Source organism: Theobroma umbraticum, unplaced genomic scaffold (genome assembly GCF_002168275.2).
Source record: "Theobroma umbraticum cultivar Fairchild unplaced genomic scaffold, ASM216827v3 scaffold_30.0, whole genome shotgun sequence".
Classification (NCBI taxonomy): domain Eukaryota; kingdom Viridiplantae; phylum Streptophyta; class Magnoliopsida; order Malvales; family Malvaceae; genus Theobroma; species Theobroma umbraticum.
The window spans coordinates 9,757,853-9,777,690 of NW_018397254.1; the positions used below are offsets into that span (position 1 = coordinate 9,757,853).

Here is a 19,838-nt window from a genome sequence, read left to right on the forward strand (position 1 = left end):
ATGTGGATGGGTTGCAAACAGAAAGTTCTCAATTTGGTCCCTGGATGATCATCTCCCACAAGAAAAATAGAGTTCCTAATATGAAAAATAACACACTGCAAAATTCCAACCGTGATATGGTTAGTAACACTGGTTCCCTTTTTGCTTCTTTTATTGGAGAGCATTCGGGTGAGGATGGAAAAAATACTCAAGTAGTAATGGGCGATTTTTGAGTCCAAATAGAAAGTCGAGATGAAACAACAAGCTAGTTAGATTTAACAAAAGTGATGAAAAGTTTAGTTTACTTACAAAGGATGTGGATGAGGTGGTTGGTTTGAAGTTAGAGGAGGCACCAAAACAGAGTGTGGAGGAGTTGTTGAGAGGTGAAAATGTTGTTGCAATGGAGGAGAAGGGTGATATCCCTATGGATGGTACAGATGATGGGATAATTAACATAAAGGTTTCTGCTAAGATAAATATATTGGCTGAGAGAGTTCTTACTCAAACGGTGACATTGGGCAACCCGAAACATTTACAGCATAAGTGGTAAAAGACGTTAATAATTCACTAAGTATTCCCATGAAGGCACGATCAGTGAAAATAGGGATGGATAGACATGGTGGTGTATTGAAACATGGCAGGGAGGATAAACCTCCAAATAAAAAAACGTAGTTAAAATTAATAGAAATTCCTTAAAAAAGAAGGTTAGAATGAAACCATCAACATTGATGGATCATATACCACCTGCTTCTCATTTGTTAGTTAAAGAAGACCTGCAAGTGAATCATAGTTCAAGTCAAGTGGTTTTAAACATGGGGAATCTCCTTAAGAATGTTGATGACGAGGATAACTTCACGTCAGTAGATGAAAGGAGGATCTCCTAGTAAGCCACTCTTTATTTAAGTATTTTTTGTTAATGGATTTCATATATTAGTTTGGGAATGTCAGGGGGCTAGCAGTGGTAACCTGGTACAAATCTTAAATGATCTTGGGAGACAATATAATGTTTCAGTGCTAGTTTTAATGGATCCCCACATCACTGGTATACAAGCGGATCGTGTGATCAATAAATTAAAGGTTGAAGCATCGGAACTGTCTAGTAGCATCTGGATATTTTGGGACGACGATATTCAAGCCAATGCGATAGGTAATCATAATTAATGCCTACGCATTTCAGTTAGGGTACCATCTGGATTTATTTGGTTTTTTCCAACTATTTATGGACATCCTAACGTTTTGTTAAGATGTAGACTGTGGACAAAATTATCTAAATTTGCAACTTCAGTAGATAAAGCGTGGCTGCTAGCTGGGGATTTTAATGCTTTTCTTTCACACATGAGAAGGCAAGAAGATCTTTGAAGGGTAGCAGGCCATGTACATTATTTCAGGAATTTGTTAATGACTACCAATTACTTGATCTTGGATTTCTGTTGGAAGATGATCATAGTTCTGGAAACTTAAGATGCAAACTTGGCAGGAAGAGTCAAGAGGATGAAGAAGGAAGAAGAAAAAGAGAGATGAGCAGCACGGTGATGTATCTTCACTTCAACAGCTAATACGCCAAGCTCAAATGTCGTTTCATTTAAGTTTGCTTACTGTTTATGCGATACGACTTTAGCCTGTGTCGTTTTCCCTTTACCTTGTTAAAACACTACTTAAGTGTGTCGTTTTGATGTTTTCTGGCTGTTACGTCAGGTGTTCTTTGTTCTGGTTGTAGCCGTTGCTTAGGCACTGAAACCAATACATGGATTTCAGTGCACAGCCAACCATTTGCCATTCTCTTTCTTCAATTCTTTCTTCGGTTGCTAATCTTACGCTCATTTCTTGTTAATTACAATGTATAAATGAAGTAGAATAGATGAAAAGTGTGAGCTCTTCAATTTGTTTTCCAGATTTTTCTTCCTTGTTCTTCCTACTAGTTTCACATGGAAGTGTGGCTTGGTATCGAAAAGATTAGACAGGGCGATTTGCAATACCTCTTGAAGATTACAATTTTTGGAAGCAATTGTACATCACTTACCAAGAGTTGGATCAGATCATAAGCCTTTACTGTTTAAGACCTATGGGAGAAAATCATTGAATGGGAATGTTGGGTTTCGCTTCCAAGCTGCATGGATTACATGTGATGATTTTGGCAATTTTGTACAATGCTCCTACGATAAGTCCTTGAGTATCGATAAAGCTCTTTCGAATTTTGCTGCTCTAGCTAATCAGTGGAAGAAGGTGATGCTTGGTAATATTTTTTGCAGAAAGAAAAGATTATTAGCTAGATTAAACAGTATTGAAAAAGCTCTCGACGTCCATTCGTCAGCATGGCTTAGAAAGCTAGAATGTAATCTACGGCTGCAATATGAAACTGTCCTACAACAGGAGGAAATTTACTATTGCAGAATCCAAGGTGGAATGGTTGAAATTGGGGGATCGTAACACTTGCTATTTCCATATTAGAATGACATGCTGTAGGAATAAAATGAAATCCTTAAATTGCGGTTGAATAATGGAGAATGGCGTGATGATCAGGAGACCTTACAAACTTTAGCAATAGTAAGATGCAATTTAATGAAATTCCATGGAGAATTGTGTTTGGAACTACTTGCTGGTCCTTGTGGAAATGGATGAATGCATTAGTGTTTGAAAGCAAAATGCTTGCTACAGTTGGTTGCTTGAATTTGATTATGAGGTTTGCCTTTGCTATTCATAAAGCCAAAATGGTTAATTGGGGAAACACTTCTTTTACTGCTATCAAACGTCAGGAAATTCATATAAGTGGGTCCTCTGCAACTGATAACTGGATTGTGTTAAATTCAGATGGAGCTTATAGAATGTCTTTGGGACAAGCTATTGCTGGTGGGGCCATGCGTAATGCCTCATATGGCTGGCTTGGTGGTTTTTCAATGCGATTAGGGGCTTGTACAGCATATAGAACTGAGCTTTGGGTAGTATGAAAAGGTTTACTGCTTGCATGGGAGCTGGGTTTTAAAAGAATCATTATATAAGTAGATAGTTTGCTAGTAGTTTGATTAATTACTTCTTTGGGTTCACACTCATGTCGAAATTCTGATCGGATCAATGCAATACGTAACTTGATAGAATGAGAATGAAAGGTCATTACAAAGCATATCAATAGAGAAGGTAATCACTCAACTAATTTTATGACGAACATAGATTTTTTTATCATAGGTATTTATTCTGCTTTTTATTTTCCTCTTACAGGCGCAAGCAATCTTAGGATGTATCGCATGTTGAGGATTTGTCTCTCTCGATTAATAACAGAATAAAGAGCTTATTCCAAAAAAAAGTACAAATGCTAATAAAACTTTTTTATTGATGAAAATAGGCACAAATTTATTTGTTGTATTTTTAAATGATCATTTTAAATATATGTATTGTAAATATTAATAAAATTTATTCAATCTGTAGATAAAAATTTTAATTATGTTAAATGACTTTTTTGTAAGGCTCTTTTAAGAATTTAAAATTTTTAACATTGTGATTATCAGTGCTTTGAGCTTGCTTTATTTACTTTTGTTTCAACAAAATTTAAATTATAAAAAAACATATTATTAATAAAAGTCCTTCAATATAATTAGAATTATTATTTACAAATTTAGTAAATTTTATTAAATTTATAATAAAATTATTTAAAATAATAATTTAAAATTTTAATGAATAAATATGTGTCTATTTTCATCAATAAAAAAGTCTCATCAACATTTGTGCTTATATATATATTATAGATTAGTTGAGATGATAAAATACATTCATTTTACATCGCTAAAATTATTACTTGATGCATATCCTCAAATTTGGAATGATTTTGGAAAAAATGAATTATGACATGATTTTGAAAGACATTGTCACATTGATAATATTATTATTTGTATTTTAAATATAATATACTTAACTGGTATCTTATAAAAAATAAATAAATAACAAAATATAGATATATAAAACCTTAAATAAGCTGACATGGAAATCCACTTCTGTTTTGGCCCAAAGAAGCCCAGCTATTGATCACTAGGAAAAGAGTGGCCTCATTTATCTCGTGAATATCAATCACTGGCCTACAATCTCCGAAGCCTAATCAACAGTAAGTTCGAATCGGTCCATTTTCTTTACTCTCTTCTTTTTTTCTTCAAATTTTCTTATTTTCTCTACGAAGAAAAAGTGGAGGCAATAGTAGTATAGCAGGGCACTGAGATCTGCTAGCAGCCGCTTCGAAAATGGAGTATCGCAAAATCAAAGATGAGGTATAACTTTCTTTATCGTTTCTGTTCGCTCTAATCCTCGCAACTCTCTTCATTATCACATTCGCACGCTAAATGAAATCCATCGTCACTTGTATTTTTAAGTTGATTTTGGTTAGGAATTCTGATTTAGGCAACGGCATTAGCGTCTTATTTTGCTTTCATTCGTTCTATACTCTTTAATTTATTCATTTATTTGATTCTGTGAATCTGATGGCTATTTTCTTCTTAAATTCCTTAAAATTTTGATGTAATTGTCATTTGTTTTTATGTAATGGAGAAAAGGACAGTGAATTATAAGTATTCAGATTAAGTGAATTTAGTTTAAGAATGTGATTAACTCTTTATTTCGTAAATTGAAGAAATGCTATCTACGTACGGAGCTGTAATGTTGTTCACATTCATTGAAATTGTCTTTTTAAGGATTTGGATCCGATCTTGTCATCTGTGTTTGAATGAATGGTGATTTGTAGGATAATGATGGAGGAACAGTAAGTGATGACATTGAGAATCTGCGAGGCAAAGGGTTTTCGGGTGGTAGGTTTTGGTTAAAGATTATATTTGAATGTCATACAATTTCCATTGCACAATATAATCCTGATTTTGTTTTCTCATTTCTGTTATAATTGCGGTTGATATGCAGCTTCTGTAAGTAATGTGCCTGTAAGGGAACAGTCCAAGTGGAAACGCAAGTAAGAAAGCTTTTACAATCTGATTTTATAGTACAATTAGTTTCAAATAAGAAAAAAATAAACAGAAAAGATACATTTTCATGTTTTTTTTTGTTCTTTTTTTTTTCTCTTGAGTAGGACAGTTGTTACACTTGCATTGACTTTTCTTACAAGTTCACAAGCAATACTTATTGTCTGGTCGAAGAGGGCTGGGAAGTACGAGTATAGCGTTACAACAGCAAACTTTTTGGTGAGTGGAATGGTTGTCCAGTGTTTGACTTGACATGATGCCCACTGGATTGACCTTCTATTTTTTGGGAAATAGGTGGAGACTTTGAAATGTGCATTATCACTTGCCGCCTTGGCAAGAATATGGAAAACTGAAGGTGTTACAGAAGATAACAGGTAAATTTTACTTGTGATCACTTAACTACATCTTTTTGTTAATAATGGAAATGATTAACATGTTTTCTACTTCTATCTATCATTGAACCAGGTTGAGTACAACCCTTGATGAAGTTATTGTTTATCCCATTCCTGCTGCACTTTATCTTGTAAAGAATTTGCTACAGGTGAATTCTGATTGTTGTTTGTTTTGTGAGTAAATATTTTTGTCTTATTTTCAGAATGTAATTTTATGTGCTTTTCAAATTTATGTTGCAGTATTACATCTTTGCCTACGTTGATGCTCCGGGTTATCAGATACTGAAGAACCTGAATATTATCAGTACTGGTGTTTTGTATCGTATTATCCTTAAGAAAAAGTAAGCTCCTTAATCCATGCATGTTGGGTGTTTTCCAATTATTGGAACAATTTGCAAAAACCCGTTGAAAAGAATTGATGGATGACTTCTGCTGACCATTCAGAATAGCATAGGATGGCAATGGAAATCCACAGTTATGCTAAGTTTATGAAGAAAAATCTAATATACATTCTAGTGGAAGATACACCAAAATAAACATGAATTTTCAACTTTTCTGATTTAACCTGTTTTACTTTAATTGATATTCTGGTTTCAGATTAAGTGAGATTCAATGGGCAGCTTTCATTCTTCTATGTGCTGGCTGTACCACAGCGCAACTAAACTCTCGGTAAGAGTGATTAAACCCTTTGAATTGTTCCATTGATTGGATGGGTCCACAGTTCATCTCTGAGCTTATGCTTGTTACTTTGATGCAACCTTATTGACCTTCGAGATTGTCTTGGTGCTGTTATACATGTTTTAAGTGATGGATGTGTCTATTGTAATCTGTGATAAATGTTTGAAGACAGATAATGATTGAAGAATTTCAACTTGTATGTTTTATATGGTTATAAGTAGAGAATTTGAAATGGAAATCAATATCTCAATCACTAGCCATTTATGATCAGCAAGGATGAGGGCATTCCGAGGGATGGATTTGAGAGTTTATGCTCAGTGGGGGCAAACTAAAAGATATATAGTATCGAATATATAAAAAGCACAAATACTAATTAAGACAAGTATCACAAAGATTGTTTTGTTTTCTATGTAAAGATAACATCTTAAAATTATATTCTATTGTTTTTTATAGCTTGGTAGCATTGTAAAATCTTTTCATTGTATATGTATATATAACCAAACAATCATTCATATTAGAATTCCTTATTTAATTGTACAAATGGTTCTTCACAATGTTCGTAGCAGAAAAAGTTTTTTCACCCACTAATACCAAAACTAATTATACAAGTAAACCAATAGGTACATAGTATGTTTATTTATCTCAACATGTTTTATTGGGAGATCATTAATACTTTTTCAAGCTTTTAAACTCATTGTGAGACCTCAAACAACAATTTAAGGGGTTTTTTTTTTCTTTTTTGTGTACACACACACACACATATCATATAATATACAAATAAATCATATAAGTACTTTTCTTGTGTTCATGTAATATTACATATCCATTGTTTCTACTTTTTCTTTTTTGCAACTTCAAAATTGGTAATGTTTTCAATAAATGAAAACATTCAGAGTTATCTCCTTACATATACTAAATTATTTTATCAATAAAAAAAAATTCTAAATAATACTAAACAAATACTCTAGTACAAATTATCAACATAATGTAAAATGAAAAGAGTAATTACTCACTTCAATATGTTGAAGCTTTGGAAGAAGGAAGTGGTCCATTTCCTTTATCTCGTTTGATTTTCTAAATCACTTGTTCTTCTCCATCTCTTTTTGGGTCTTTTATTTGTTGTATTTTAATAGATTGGGAAAGGAACGTAACTTGTGGGGTAAAAAACAATTTTACCTTTTAAATAACTTAACTTTTTTGTTTTTATTCAAAGCTCAATAGGTGGTTGGTCCCATATCAATGAAAAATCCATTTTATAGTTCTTGTTTTATGTTATTTACTAATTATACTTAATTATTTTGCAAAGTAGTTGCTTTTTATTGCAATTATACCTTTTTCTTTAATATTTCAAAAGATCTCATATATATTTTGTTTCTTTCAACTTCAGTTGTGAAAAAAGTGAAAGAACTAAAATTTTGTAACACTTTTATAGTGTACCTAAGGGGACTTAGGATCTCAGTTGGGGCAGCTGCCCCCCACTGCACCAATGTAGATCCACCCCTGCATGCTGTTTTCAGTTTGAAATATTTAATATTTATGTGAAATTTATCGTTTGGCTATGCCTTAGTAAATGGCATTATTTTTTGCAGTTCTGATCATGTACTTCAAACACCTCTGCAAGGTTGGATAATGGCCATTGTAAGTTGACAACAAGTTTTTGAGGCTTTTAGTCCAATGAATGAGAAAAGCGAAATTGATTTATCGCTTCAGAGTCAAAAAATTTGTTATCATTGGGATCTTTATATCCTTTGCAGGTAATGGCTCTTTTGAGTGGATTTGCAGGAGTGTACACTGAGGTGAACTTTTTGAGATACTTCTTGCACTTCTTTTTTATCTGCAACTTGTATTTAGAAGATTATTTCGTGTTCAGATGTTTAGTGAATGTTGCCTGATCTGATTCTGGTTGAATTTATTTGGTTTACAATTCTTTTCGAACAATGAGAATGTCTTGATTCAATTTAAACCATACAGAGCTTCTGCTGAGTGCAACTAGCAAAATTCTTGACTGTGTCAAAGAAATTCATGTTGGTAATTTACTTTTACTGATGGCAGGCTATAATTAAGAAGCGTCCATCAAGGAATATAAATGTGCAGAACTTCTGGTTGTATATCTTCGGAATGGCCTTCAATGCTGTAGCAATACTAATCCAAGATTTTGATGCTGTCGTGAACAAGTAAATTAAGCCTTTTAATCTGTTGCTGGCACCTATTTTAGAAGTAGTGTTATTGACTCTATGCTTCATGCATGTGTGTGTATGTGACTCATTACTTGTAGATGCAGCTATGTCTTAGAAAATGAAGAATCCTCTGTTTAGCAGTTTAAGTCGAGTTCTATTTTAATGACTTCATACCTAGATAGTTCAATTATTTATATTTGGAAATATGCTTTGTTTGTTCAGGGGTTTCTTCCATGGATACTCAGTAATTACCACTCTCATGATCCTTAACCATGCACTCAGGTATTTACACTCTTCTTTCTGGCTTGATCAAGTTTGCCAGCAGCTAGTTTGCTGACTCCATTAATTGTTTTGAAATAGGCATTGTATTAAAGAAGATCTTGAAATTTTTTCTGATAGTTATGTGGAATTAAAGTTTGTTTGTTATTGGAGAATATTATGAAATGTTGAAAAAAATGTCAGACATTTTATAACAGTCAGAATAGCATTTTTAAAGTGCAATGAGCTATACAACTACTATTCAAGGGATACTTGGCCTTTTGCTTCCTTACCTGCTCCCTTCAATAGTTTAAGAAATTGAATAACCATTGATGTGAAGTTTGACAAATGTATTCTGCAGTTCAGTTGGCACTGCTGTAGCTGTACTACAGCCAGAACTAACAAGAATCTTTGATGTCTGCCTAAATATATCTTCTTTTTGCAGTTAGAGTCTAGATCTGTGATGATCGTTTTTCTTTTCCTGGTGAAGTACTGTTTAAGATTGGACCTGTTAACTTGCCTGTTGTGCTTTCATGAAATATGCTTACGTATTTGTTCTATTTGCAGTGGCATTGCTGTATCAATGGTAATGAAATATGCAGACAATATTGTGAAGGTAAGACAGAAAATGCATTTTTACATTTAGTTAAACATTGATTTGTCTGCTTTTACTTGCACCTCTCTGATTTGTTAGGATCTTGCGGATTAAGCATGTCATAGTTGTTTGTACATAGAAATGTTCATGCATTTGCATGGACTTGGTCAACAGTGAAGGAAATTGCTGGATCTTTCTCAAGATGATTGGATTACTTGTTTATTACATTATATGTAACTGCCAGTTTTCTTTATGCTGGAACCTGTTAACAAGGTGCTTTATCTAAAATGAGCAAGAGCTTCTTTTTCTGTCTCTGTCGATAATACTATTTACAGATCCCAAAAAAGTGGTTTGAGGTTTAATAAAAATTTAAGAATCTTAAATAGCTGAATATTTGAAGCGTGCTCAGGAGAAATCGAAGCAAGGGATGAGTTTGTGGCTTCATAATGAGATACGCTAAGCATCCAATAAATCATTTATCCACGCTGCAAATTAAAAATATTTATGAAAATGATTTTTTTTTAGCAACAAAATTATCAGTCTATTTTGGGAAAGCAAAAAAAGGGCTCTAACCGTTCAAGGAATGTGTCTGTGATGCATAATGCATGGTACCCATTTTGAATCTTTTAATTTTAGTTCCAATGATTATTTAGCTTCCCAATGTTGTGCAGGTGTATTCTACTTCGGTGGCAATGCTTCTCACAGCGGTTGTCTCTGTGTTTCTGTTTGGCTTTCAACTTACCCTTGCTTTCTTCCTTGGTGCTACGTAAGTTATCTCTGGCCAAATTTTAATATCCATACGGTTAATAGAGTCTTTTATGCTCTGCAAACTTCAATTATGGCATCTGTCATAATCCACAACGATGCTGCCTGGTAGAAGGTCCTGCACATAGACCATGTTTCTCATGCATGTAGGGAGTAAATCATTTCATCAGATCAAAACGCATAGCAATTATATTTATTTCTTTTAATTCTCTTGTTATTGCAGTGTTGTGTCAGTCTCGGTATACTTACACTCTGCAGGGAAGCTGCAAAGATAGTGAGTTTCCTGTGCTACTTTGCCCTGATATTGTAAAGTCCTCTGTACTGAGGTTTTTGTTTTCAATTTACATTTGTTGCCCCTTTCCTCTATTATAGTATAATCTTTTGTTTTTTAATTTGCCAATGTCAAAGAATTAAGTTAAGGTGAAATTAGTCGTACATAAGATATGACTCTGTTTTACTTAGTTCAATATTGTTAAGCTGGGTAAGTTACCAGTTTCCAATTCTTTGTTTTACTTTTTTCAGCAGTTAAATAGGTAGTTGAAGTGGTTAAGAATAGATTACAACTTCAATTTGTAAAATCACTGACATATTTAGTAATATGAGCTGACTAATTTCTTTATGCTTCCTGTCTTTTGCAAAATGTGTATTATTGAGTTATCCAGTGGAAATCCAACGCTGATAATTGTGGTGTTCAGAGGAATGGGTGCTTGTGAGACCTTTAATTTGGAAGCCAAAGATATAAAGCAAGCAATACCGGTCAGAATATATAGAGCAGGGAATCAAATTAAGCAAAAAAAAAGAAAAAAGAAGAAGAAGAAGCCTGCCATCTATATATAACGACTTTCTTAAGTTAATACACCGCTAAGTAATATGCTCTTAAACACAATTAAGTTGCACGTTTTCTGTCTATAATCAGGAGTAGGTTCTTTAGCAGTTTTATCATTGGTCAAGAAACAATTAGAAGAGGGCAATATTCATGAAGCTGCAACAACTCATTAATTAAAAACCATGGCTGATTAGCATCTAAATATTTGGGTCAGTGATGTTGGGCGCATGATATTTCTTTTTTGCGAATTTTATTTTTGAAAGTAAAAAAAATTTTAGAGCTCATGAACTTGTAAATACAGAAACTGGTATGATTACCATCTTTGACAGGTTAACATAAGCCTGGGCGACAATCAAAACACTAAAAGGTAGTTTAATTCCTACTCTCTTCAATGCCCAAACGTGAATGTAAGTTGTCTGGTGCAAAGATCGCTATCGTAAAGATTCTTACACATTCCTGGAGATAGTACAACGAACACATAATCTAATATCTGGCCAAGCTAAGCTGAAAATGCTACATGTACCCGAGTGACCATGCAAAGCCTGGGGCTGTATCCTCATCGTAAGGGCTGGAATTATGCGAATTTCCTAGCCCTCCAAATCAAGCTTGCTCCCGTCAAGTAATCAATTTGAGAACGTGATACAGGGCATCATTTTGTCTCTGTAATGAAATTAAAATATCTGCTCGAATTGGCATGGAGAGTGGGTCTTGTTAGTCTGTACACGCAATAATGATTCTTTGTAAGACTCTTGTCATGGAAGCACTGTACCGATTATTTTTAATCAAAACATGTAGGATCCAATCTTTGACGAAACCTAAACCTGATGAGCATGCTTGGGACAAAATTAAAGCCTGTCAAGAGAACCAATCGTAAAGACTCCGTATTCTAGAAACATTTTCTCCAACTTGACTTGAAAGCAACATATTAAGCTGAAGCTATAAATAGCCACCTCAATTCCCTCCTCAATCCACTCATCGCTTCTTCTCAACATCTCAGAGTTACAAACAAAAGAAAAATGCCTCTCTCCTTGCTTTCCAAATTCTCCATTCGGGCATTCATTGCATCCTTTTTCATATTTTCTGCTCTGGCTCATGATTTCTCCATTGTGGGTTATTCACCAGAGCATCTGACTTCCACGGATAAACTTATTGAGCTCTTTGAATCATGGATATCGAAGCATGGGAAAATTTATGATTCCATTGAAGAGAAGCTACTAAGGTTTGAGGTTTTCAAGGATAACTTGAAGCACATTGACAAGAGGAATAAGGAAATCAGCAGCTATTGGCTTGGGTTGAATGAGTTCGCTGACTTGAGCCATGAAGAGTTTAAGAACAAGTATTTAGGACTCAAATCGGAGGTTCTCAGGAAGAACCAATCACCTGAAGACTTCACTTACACAGATGTGGCTAACTTGCCAAAGTCTGTTGATTGGAGAAAGAAAGGAGCTGTTGCCCCAGTCAAGAATCAAGGTTCTTGCGGTAAGCATCCTCGCCCTCTGGATACATTCCTGGTCTTCTTGGGATCAATGCAAAGCAATTTGTATGACAACATTGGTAAACATGAATGCAGGTAGCTGCTGGGCATTTTCAACGGTAGCAGCTGTTGAGGGCATAAACAAGATAGTAACAGGAAACTTAACTTCCTTGTCTGAGCAAGAGCTGATTGACTGCGATACATCTTTCAACAATGGCTGCAATGGAGGTCTGATGGATTATGCATTTGAGTTCATAGTCGCCAATGGTGGACTTCACAAAGAGGAAGACTACCCGTACCTCATGGAGGAAGGCACCTGTGAAAAAACGAAGGCAGATACAACATTCATAACATTTCACGAAAGTTACATTGTTATGTAAGCAATGGTTTATTTGATTAACCATGTTTTTTGTTCTCTTCAGGAGGAAACGCAGGTCGTGACAATCAGTGGTTACCACGATGTACCAGAAAATGATGAGCAAAGCCTCTTGAAAGCTCTGGCCAAACAACCTCTCAGTGTAGCCATTGAGGCTTCCGGAAGAGATTTCCAATTCTACAGTGGGGTAAGCTTGTTAGCTTTGCATTATCTGTAATCATTTCATTCAGCTTACAAGTTTTCTCGCACTCTTGATTTACGCAATGCTTGGGGGTGTTGTTACAGGGTGTATTCAACGGGCCATGTGGAACTGAACTGGATCACGGAGTAGCAGCAGTTGGCTATGGAACCTCAAAAGAGTCAGATTACATCATCGTGAAGAACTCCTGGGGACCGAAATGGGGAGAAAAAGGGTACATAAGGATGAAGAGAAACACAGGAAAACCTGAAGGGCTCTGTGGCATCAACAAAATGGCTTCATATCCTACCAAGAAGTGAAGAAGTGACGTGAAAGATGCGGGTTTCGCTTGTCAAGAAAAACTTTGTTTTCTTCGTTAAAGCTTTTTTCCATAGTTCCTTGTGTTGACACAATTTGCTGGCCTACTGTTGCCATGTTCCTTCGTTAATAAAAATGGCTAACAATTTCGCTTGAAAAACTTGCTATGATCTCTTAATTAAGAACGCAAACTCGTGTATGCCAGATTGGCAGATTCCTACCCATTTCGAGAAATAACCTTGGAATCAACAGTACATGGAAATATTTGCAGGCATGCACGCCATTCTCCTGTCTTAAATTGAACCCATTAATCCGAACAATCTTTTCTTCTTTTGTCACACCGGGAACGAGACCAACCCACCGAATGGGCTTGGGGTCTGGGTTCACCATAAGAAGAGGATAGTTAAAAAAAAAAAAACGAAGAACCTCTTTCCTCAACTGGATTATAGACTATACTTCAAAATGACAATATTTGCTTCTTACACGAATTGCTTGGAGCCTACATTCCAAGCCGGATTGAGAACTGCCCAGGCCCTAACCCCCTAACTCCGCAACCAGACTAATGGTGTGGAGCCGCTGATCCACATACAACGGACTCCATTGGCACACGGTATCTATCCTTCAATTTTGAGTTTAGCTACAAGTGGATGTGGTGGTCGCTAAACGTCCATAGAAGAACATTGAAGGAATTTGCTCACCTTTTAAGGGAAATCTTGGCATTTTGTGGATATATATTTATGTATTTTTTCTTTTACCTTGAAGAGTTAAATCATTATAACAGTAGATTCTATTTACTAAGTTAATTATAGGCTTTAATTCTTAAAAAAAATTACTCAAATATAACATTTTCACATGTAATTAACATTACACTAATTTAATCTAACAGAGTCAGGAGGTGGCCAGGCCAAAAGCCTCTGGATTAATATTTTTCTACTAATAATTCATATTGAGAAATATTGAGAATCCAAGTTTACATGCGTTCAAGAAAAATTCAAGCGCATGCAAATAGTTTTCAGATTTCATTATTAAGTTTGTAGGCCCTACGACCTAACCCTATTATATGTATTGAATAATTAAGAAATTGGATTTAGAAGTGCAAGCAAAGAATAAGATTATCAACCCAAAACTTCATTGTATTTGAAGACACAATCGTACAGCCGTCCTCCAAGAAACTGGGCAACTTCTGAATGTTTCACCTGTGAGAAATGGCAAAAGAAGATAATCTTCAATGGAAACTCTACAAAATAAAACCAAGTCTTCACAAACTGAGCATCAGGAGGTGATACAATTACCATTCCAATCTTGAGTGAATCGCACTTAAACTGAGCATAAAGATTAGTCTCTATTCCACGACCCTGCGCATGTACACACACAAAAGCAATTAACGTATGAATACCAATACCATACAAAGAAACCCAATATCTTAGTTGCATACGGCCTATCAACAAGGATACAACCTAAGCATAGAACAAACAACTGCACTTGTATAGAATAATGATGACCAAACCTAAACCAAAAACAGCAACCTTTTTGACCTATTCAACCAGTACACGATAAAAGATTTTTATCACTGAGCATGTTAATCACTGACTCAATCTATAAACAACAAAGTATAATCAACCAACAGTTGACCTATTTAGACTATAAGCAATACGATTTGAATAGCCGGGGTTCAAGTTTGGCTCATCACGTTCTTAAAGTCATAAACATTTAACAGAAACCAACGACGTAAAATTCCCAACCAGAAATCTGTTGGTCATAACTTCACTAAAGTCATGGACTATAAGAAACCTACCATGCCTTCCAAAATAACTAAGTCTGCATCACTGGCCAGGTAGGCAAGCTCTTGTGATACTCTTGTAAGATCAATAACCTGCAAAAACAGAAGAGGCTCTTACTTCAATAACCAACATACACATTGTTTATTGAGTTGGGATGCATTAGGCATACGGCACAACTATATCTTACCGGCAAATCATTACCAGAATTGGCAATCAAAAGATTTGAGGTATCAACACCAACAAGCTTGCCATTTTCATCCTTCAACTGGTAAATTAGCAATTAATATATCCGAGTCAATCCCCAAAAAAAAAAAAAACAAAATGATCATAATTCTAAAAGGTTTTTGTCTCCATCACCTTTGATATGATCTCAACCAGCTCAGGATAAGTTACATCATTGATGGAAGGCAAGTCATTAGCTGCCAACACAACCTGTACAAAGAAGAAAAAATGTCAAACATAATTCTAGTTGATTTTTCTAATGAATATCTAGCATTAGATAAGATGATATTTTGTGATCTTGAAACAGGCTTAAGATTGGTCATCAACAAGAAACAGGGAAATGAATTTTTAAGGACTACCAAATGACACAATAAAGTGAAATCTGTAAGTAATTTGACTTTGTAATTAACAAGAAACCAAACACTGCTAGAAAACAATACTGACTAACTCAGAATTGTATTATTTGGCCTTGATAGTTTAATCTAGTATAATCATTCTTTTGTGCAGATACATAGCACTATTAAAGTAAATACAAGCTCTATGACACTCTGCAAATATATCACTGAGACAGACATTAAGATTGTTGAAACCATTAAAATACATATGACAAATTTTGAAACTTCGTTTCTTCTTTATTGTTTTACAGAATTCAAAAGTCAAAAGTCAAGAAACTTAAAAAACACACACATATTTCTGAACATACAACATATATATATATCATCAAAAACATACACAAAAAAAAATTTTGGGCTTTTGAATGCAAACCTGGGTCCCACGTCGGAGCAATTCTCTTGCAAATGGCAAAATACCCAAGATTACATCTGCACCAGAGTTATCAATAAAAATGACTGCCTGCCATTGCAAACAAAAAAGAAAATTAGTTAGGAGATGACACATGTATAACAGCATCAACTTCTTTCAATTTTACTATTTTGAAAAGTGAGTATTGAAAAGAGAAAAGATGTCATGCTAAATTCATTGTGTATGGACTTGCCTTTTTCCAAGATTTCTTGCCCCATTTTGCTTTAAAATTGTCCAAGTCATCAATGACCCAAGGTCGAGGAACAAGATTCTGACAACTAGCCAAAAAGGACATTCCATCCCTTGAGAAAACCTCAGCAAGCTTCAAAAAGGAAGTGAAAACGTAAGTACCACTGCAAAATTTATCCCTATTATGATATACTTCTAAATCAAAATGAGTATCAATACCACAAAATCTTCCCAACCAGAATGCATTAGACATGTTATAGCGTAGGCTGGACACATGGGAAGATTTTCATTTATCAATGATAGTCATCCATGGGCAAAGATGATCATGGCAACAATAAAGAAAGACCCTGATTGATGATCCAAGTAGAAAATGTTACAAAGATAAATTGCTTTTCGGAGCACAAGAAATACATGACAATTTATATTTTAACAAATAACATAGAGAGCTAAAAGATTATCAAAATCATGTTGCCTATCTCAGATAGTTGGAATTCAATGCCTAATGGAGATCACTGCTAAACATGGTAAGTTGTAACTAAACTGACAAATATGATATGCCACTAATGGTGAGTGTCAATACGTTTTGACAATAATGATAAGCTCAATAGCACATAATGATTGAACTACCTGAACAGAACCAAGATCAAATATGTTTCCAGCAAGTATTCCTCTAACCAGGTTCTCCAGATGCTTCCCTCCATCTTCAATATTATCATTAAGACGAACTACTTCCGGAAATAGGGAGATAGCCTTTGCATTCTCTTCATCCTATTGCAAATTTTCCAAAGAAGAAGAACAATGCTGTTAATAAAACAGGAAAAGCATAAAACACAGGCAACTATATTAACATCTGACTCCGCTACCCCTCCATTTCCTTCTTTTCTCATATTGCAAGTTCAACAATAGAAATAGTAGATGATTCTCAGATTTATAACAAGTACATGCACATGATCCTCCAACCACCCACAATGTTGATTTTGGTTGTTATTCCTTGAAAATATACCAGCTTACTAAAAAGGAAATTAAATTACCAGTATCGTCTGTCCACGATGATATAAAATTCAATCATCCAAGTTAGATAATTATAAATTGACATTCTGACTGCTTGCATGTAAAACTACAGTTTTTAGCAATAAAACAAGTTGTATACTTACTTTGACTTTCTTGAATATATCTCTAAATCCCAACTCTCTAAGAACTTGTTCACGAAGTCTGCAGAGAAGCTACAAGACCCAAAAATACCATGAGGACTGCACACATATCTTCAAGAAAAACCAGTCTGAAATCCATAAAGTAATATAGACTAGTTTCAAGAAATCTGACTTACTATACAATCAGGTGGCCCGCCATGGCTTTCAGGATCTTTCTTCAAGTCGTCAAGTATCTCCCCATACCTTCACAAAATTAAGCAAAAACACACATATGAGAAGAAACACTGACAATTGCAGATGCTTATCAGCAACCAATTAGACATGTTTTATAGAGAGGGAAGGAGCATTTAAGTTTTCCTCAAGAAAAATGTTCACAGATAAATTCATATGTATTTTTGCAACGACAGGATCATTTATAAAGCAATAGAAAGTATAAAGAAAGCACAAGAAATTTAGGGGGTAGAAAAGCCAATACCTTTGAGCAAATTTCTCAGCTTTAGTTGGAGCATCAGCCACAGTAGGATCGCTCTCAGCTCGTTTCCTGCAACAGATTGAAGTAATGAGCAAACCTCTCCGGAAAACAAGGGTACTAAAGCAAATTCTTTTAATAAAAAAAATGCAAAATTTTATGCTTTTAGTTCATCATGGCAACAAAGGAATCTAATTGACAATAAAAAACCGTAAAATCCATCAAATAATCGCATTCAACTAAAGAAAGCAATCAGCAGAGCAGATGAACTTAATCAGAGAAACTCGAATTACCCCTTTTTTTTCAGGAAAAAAAAAAAAGAAAGGAAACAAGAAAGAAAAGAAAAGGGGTACTTGAAGGAGGGAATGGAATTGCGGAAGAGGTCGATCCAGGCAATTTCGGTAGGGGTAGGCTTTCGAGGATTATCGGATGGGAATCTGTAGGGGATGGTACATGCCCTGTAGTTGGATTCGATCGGCGTCGTCAGCAATGGAAATGCCACCATCTCTGAATCGCTCTCCATCTTGCCTTCGCCTTTCTTTCTTTTGTGGGCGCAGAATGGGAAAGACAATGGAGGGAAACACAAAGAAGAAAAACCCACCGCCCGAAAGATATATACCCTTACTACTACACTATTATGCACGTTTTGGGTGTTTTTTGTATTTTTTTTTCTCTTCCTGCAAGTACAAGTGAAAAACCAACAAGAAATTTAAACCTCCTCCTCCTCTTCTTCTTCCTCTTCTTCTTCTTCTTCTTCTTGTCGTTTTAGGCACATTTAGATTGTGGTGTTTCTCAAAGTCAACCGTTTCTTCCTCGATTTGGAAAATGGCAATCAAACCAATGTCTTTTTTCTTTTATACAGTGGTATTATTTCCTTTTTGAATTGGAACATGGCAAAACTAGTGAAACATGTTACACGGTTTATTCACTTATTTCATTCGGTATAGTCAAGTGAAGCAAATACTATAAGTTTAAGATTTTTAAAAATAATCTAATTAAAGATTTGAGTTTGTTTATTTAAGTTTTTTACCTTAGTTAACATCAACTCAATTGGTTAAGTTTCCTAAAAGTTACATAGGCTTAGGCAGTAGGCTTTGCATGGAATATTTTGGAAGCTTGTGTGGCAGCTCAAGATAGTTTTTGTTTAACAACTGACTACATGTTGAGCACTCCTTGATGAAACATGTAACCCATGCATGCTTGGATGTGATGTTTTGCTTTGTAGACACGTCTATGGTTAGGTGACGAAAGCTTTGTTACTTTGCAGTTTCAAATTTAAGTTCAAGTACTTGTATCAGATAGCCTTTACTGTAGGAAGTTTACCAGTTGAACTCTCTCTGTTTTTTCTTCCTTCTTCTTCCTTGTCTGTTTTCTTCTGTGTTCTTTAATGGTATGCATGTTATTGAAATCTGTTGAAATGGTATCAGAGCTCCCATTCTGTTCTTGAGGGACTTGAATAGCCTTTAAAACCACCAACAAAACTTCAAAACAAGCTCTGAATTTACCCAGAAAACCTCACAAATACATGGCATCTAGCAGCCTCACGCATCAGGCACCACCAATCTTCGATGGTGATAATTATCTCATTTGGTTCGTAAAAATGAAAGCATGCAAAGGGCTTTCGGTCTTTGGGATGTGGTGGAGACTGGTGGAGAGCCACCTGCCTTGCCAGCCGACGCCACCATTGCGCAAATTAATCAGCACGACGAGGGAGTGGCTAAACCCTACAAAGCACTGTCCTACATACATTCAGCAGTGACAGACGCTATATTTACTAGAATAATGACTTGTGAGACTGCTAAAGATGCATGGGACAAGCTGAAGGAGGAGTTCCAGCGGTCGGAAAGGACAAGGCAAATGCAAATCCTTAATCTAATGAGGGAGTTCGAAGTCTTAAAGATGAAGGACAATGAGCCTGTCATGGAATACATTGACTAACTCATGCTAATTGTTAATCAGGTGAGACTACTGGATGGAGATATGCCAGAAAAAAGACTGATAGAAAAAGTATTCGTCAGTATTCCGGAGAGATTCGAGTCCATTATTTCTTTCTTGGAGTCGTCTAAGGACCTTTCTAAGCTCACTCTCACAGAGGTGGTTGATGCTCTCCAAGCCTCAGAGCATAGAAGAGCCATGAGGCTTGATGAAACCACTGAAAATGCCCTCCACGCAAAAGAGAAGGAAAAGAAACGAGGTCAGTTTGGTAAAGCTGAAAACAGGAAAAGCAAGTAATCAGTCATGTCCCCACTGCAAGAAAAGA

General features: G+C 35.3%; 3 protein-coding genes and 1 pseudogene across 3 annotated transcripts; 3 read left to right on the forward strand and 1 right to left on the reverse strand.

Annotated features, from left to right (window-relative positions):
• Positions 1-4,053: 4,053 nt before the first annotated feature.
• LOC110413228 (CMP-sialic acid transporter 4-like) lies at positions 4,054-10,412 on the forward strand. The gene is made up of 15 exons (XM_021423999.1): positions 4,054-4,229; positions 4,700-4,763; positions 4,870-4,918; positions 5,036-5,147; positions 5,223-5,302; positions 5,394-5,469; positions 5,561-5,661; positions 5,918-5,989; positions 7,588-7,636; positions 7,753-7,794; positions 8,051-8,172; positions 8,398-8,457; positions 9,001-9,049; positions 9,700-9,794; positions 10,017-10,412. Exons 1-15 carry the CDS (start codon positions 4,203-4,205, stop codon positions 10,066-10,068), a joined length of 1,050 nt encoding a protein of 349 aa, XP_021279674.1. The 5' UTR covers positions 4,054-4,202; the 3' UTR covers positions 10,069-10,412.
• A 1,165-nt stretch (positions 10,413-11,577) lies between these two features.
• On the forward strand, positions 11,578-13,140 carry LOC110412875 (cysteine protease XCP1-like). Its single transcript, XM_021423521.2, has 4 exons — positions 11,578-12,098; positions 12,190-12,425; positions 12,516-12,656; positions 12,755-13,140. Exons 1-4 carry the CDS (start codon positions 11,636-11,638, stop codon positions 12,965-12,967), a joined length of 1,053 nt encoding a protein of 350 aa, XP_021279196.1. The 5' UTR covers positions 11,578-11,635; the 3' UTR covers positions 12,968-13,140.
• A 721-nt stretch (positions 13,141-13,861) lies between these two features.
• Positions 13,862-18,379, reverse strand: LOC110412863 (damage-control phosphatase At2g17340). The gene is made up of 12 exons (XM_089784436.1): positions 17,932-18,379; positions 17,585-17,650; positions 17,286-17,352; positions 17,113-17,181; positions 16,586-16,726; positions 15,959-16,091; positions 15,734-15,816; positions 15,104-15,178; positions 14,934-15,011; positions 14,761-14,838; positions 14,258-14,320; positions 13,862-14,161 (listed from the first exon to the last, which is right to left on the reverse strand). Exons 1-12 carry the CDS (start codon positions 18,099-18,101, stop codon positions 14,081-14,083), a joined length of 1,104 nt encoding a protein of 367 aa, XP_089640562.1. The 5' UTR covers positions 18,102-18,379; the 3' UTR covers positions 13,862-14,080.
• Positions 18,380-19,103: 724 nt separating this feature from the next.
• Positions 19,104-19,810, forward strand: LOC149527752 (uncharacterized; annotated as a pseudogene).
• The last annotated feature ends 28 nt before the right edge of the window (positions 19,811-19,838 follow it).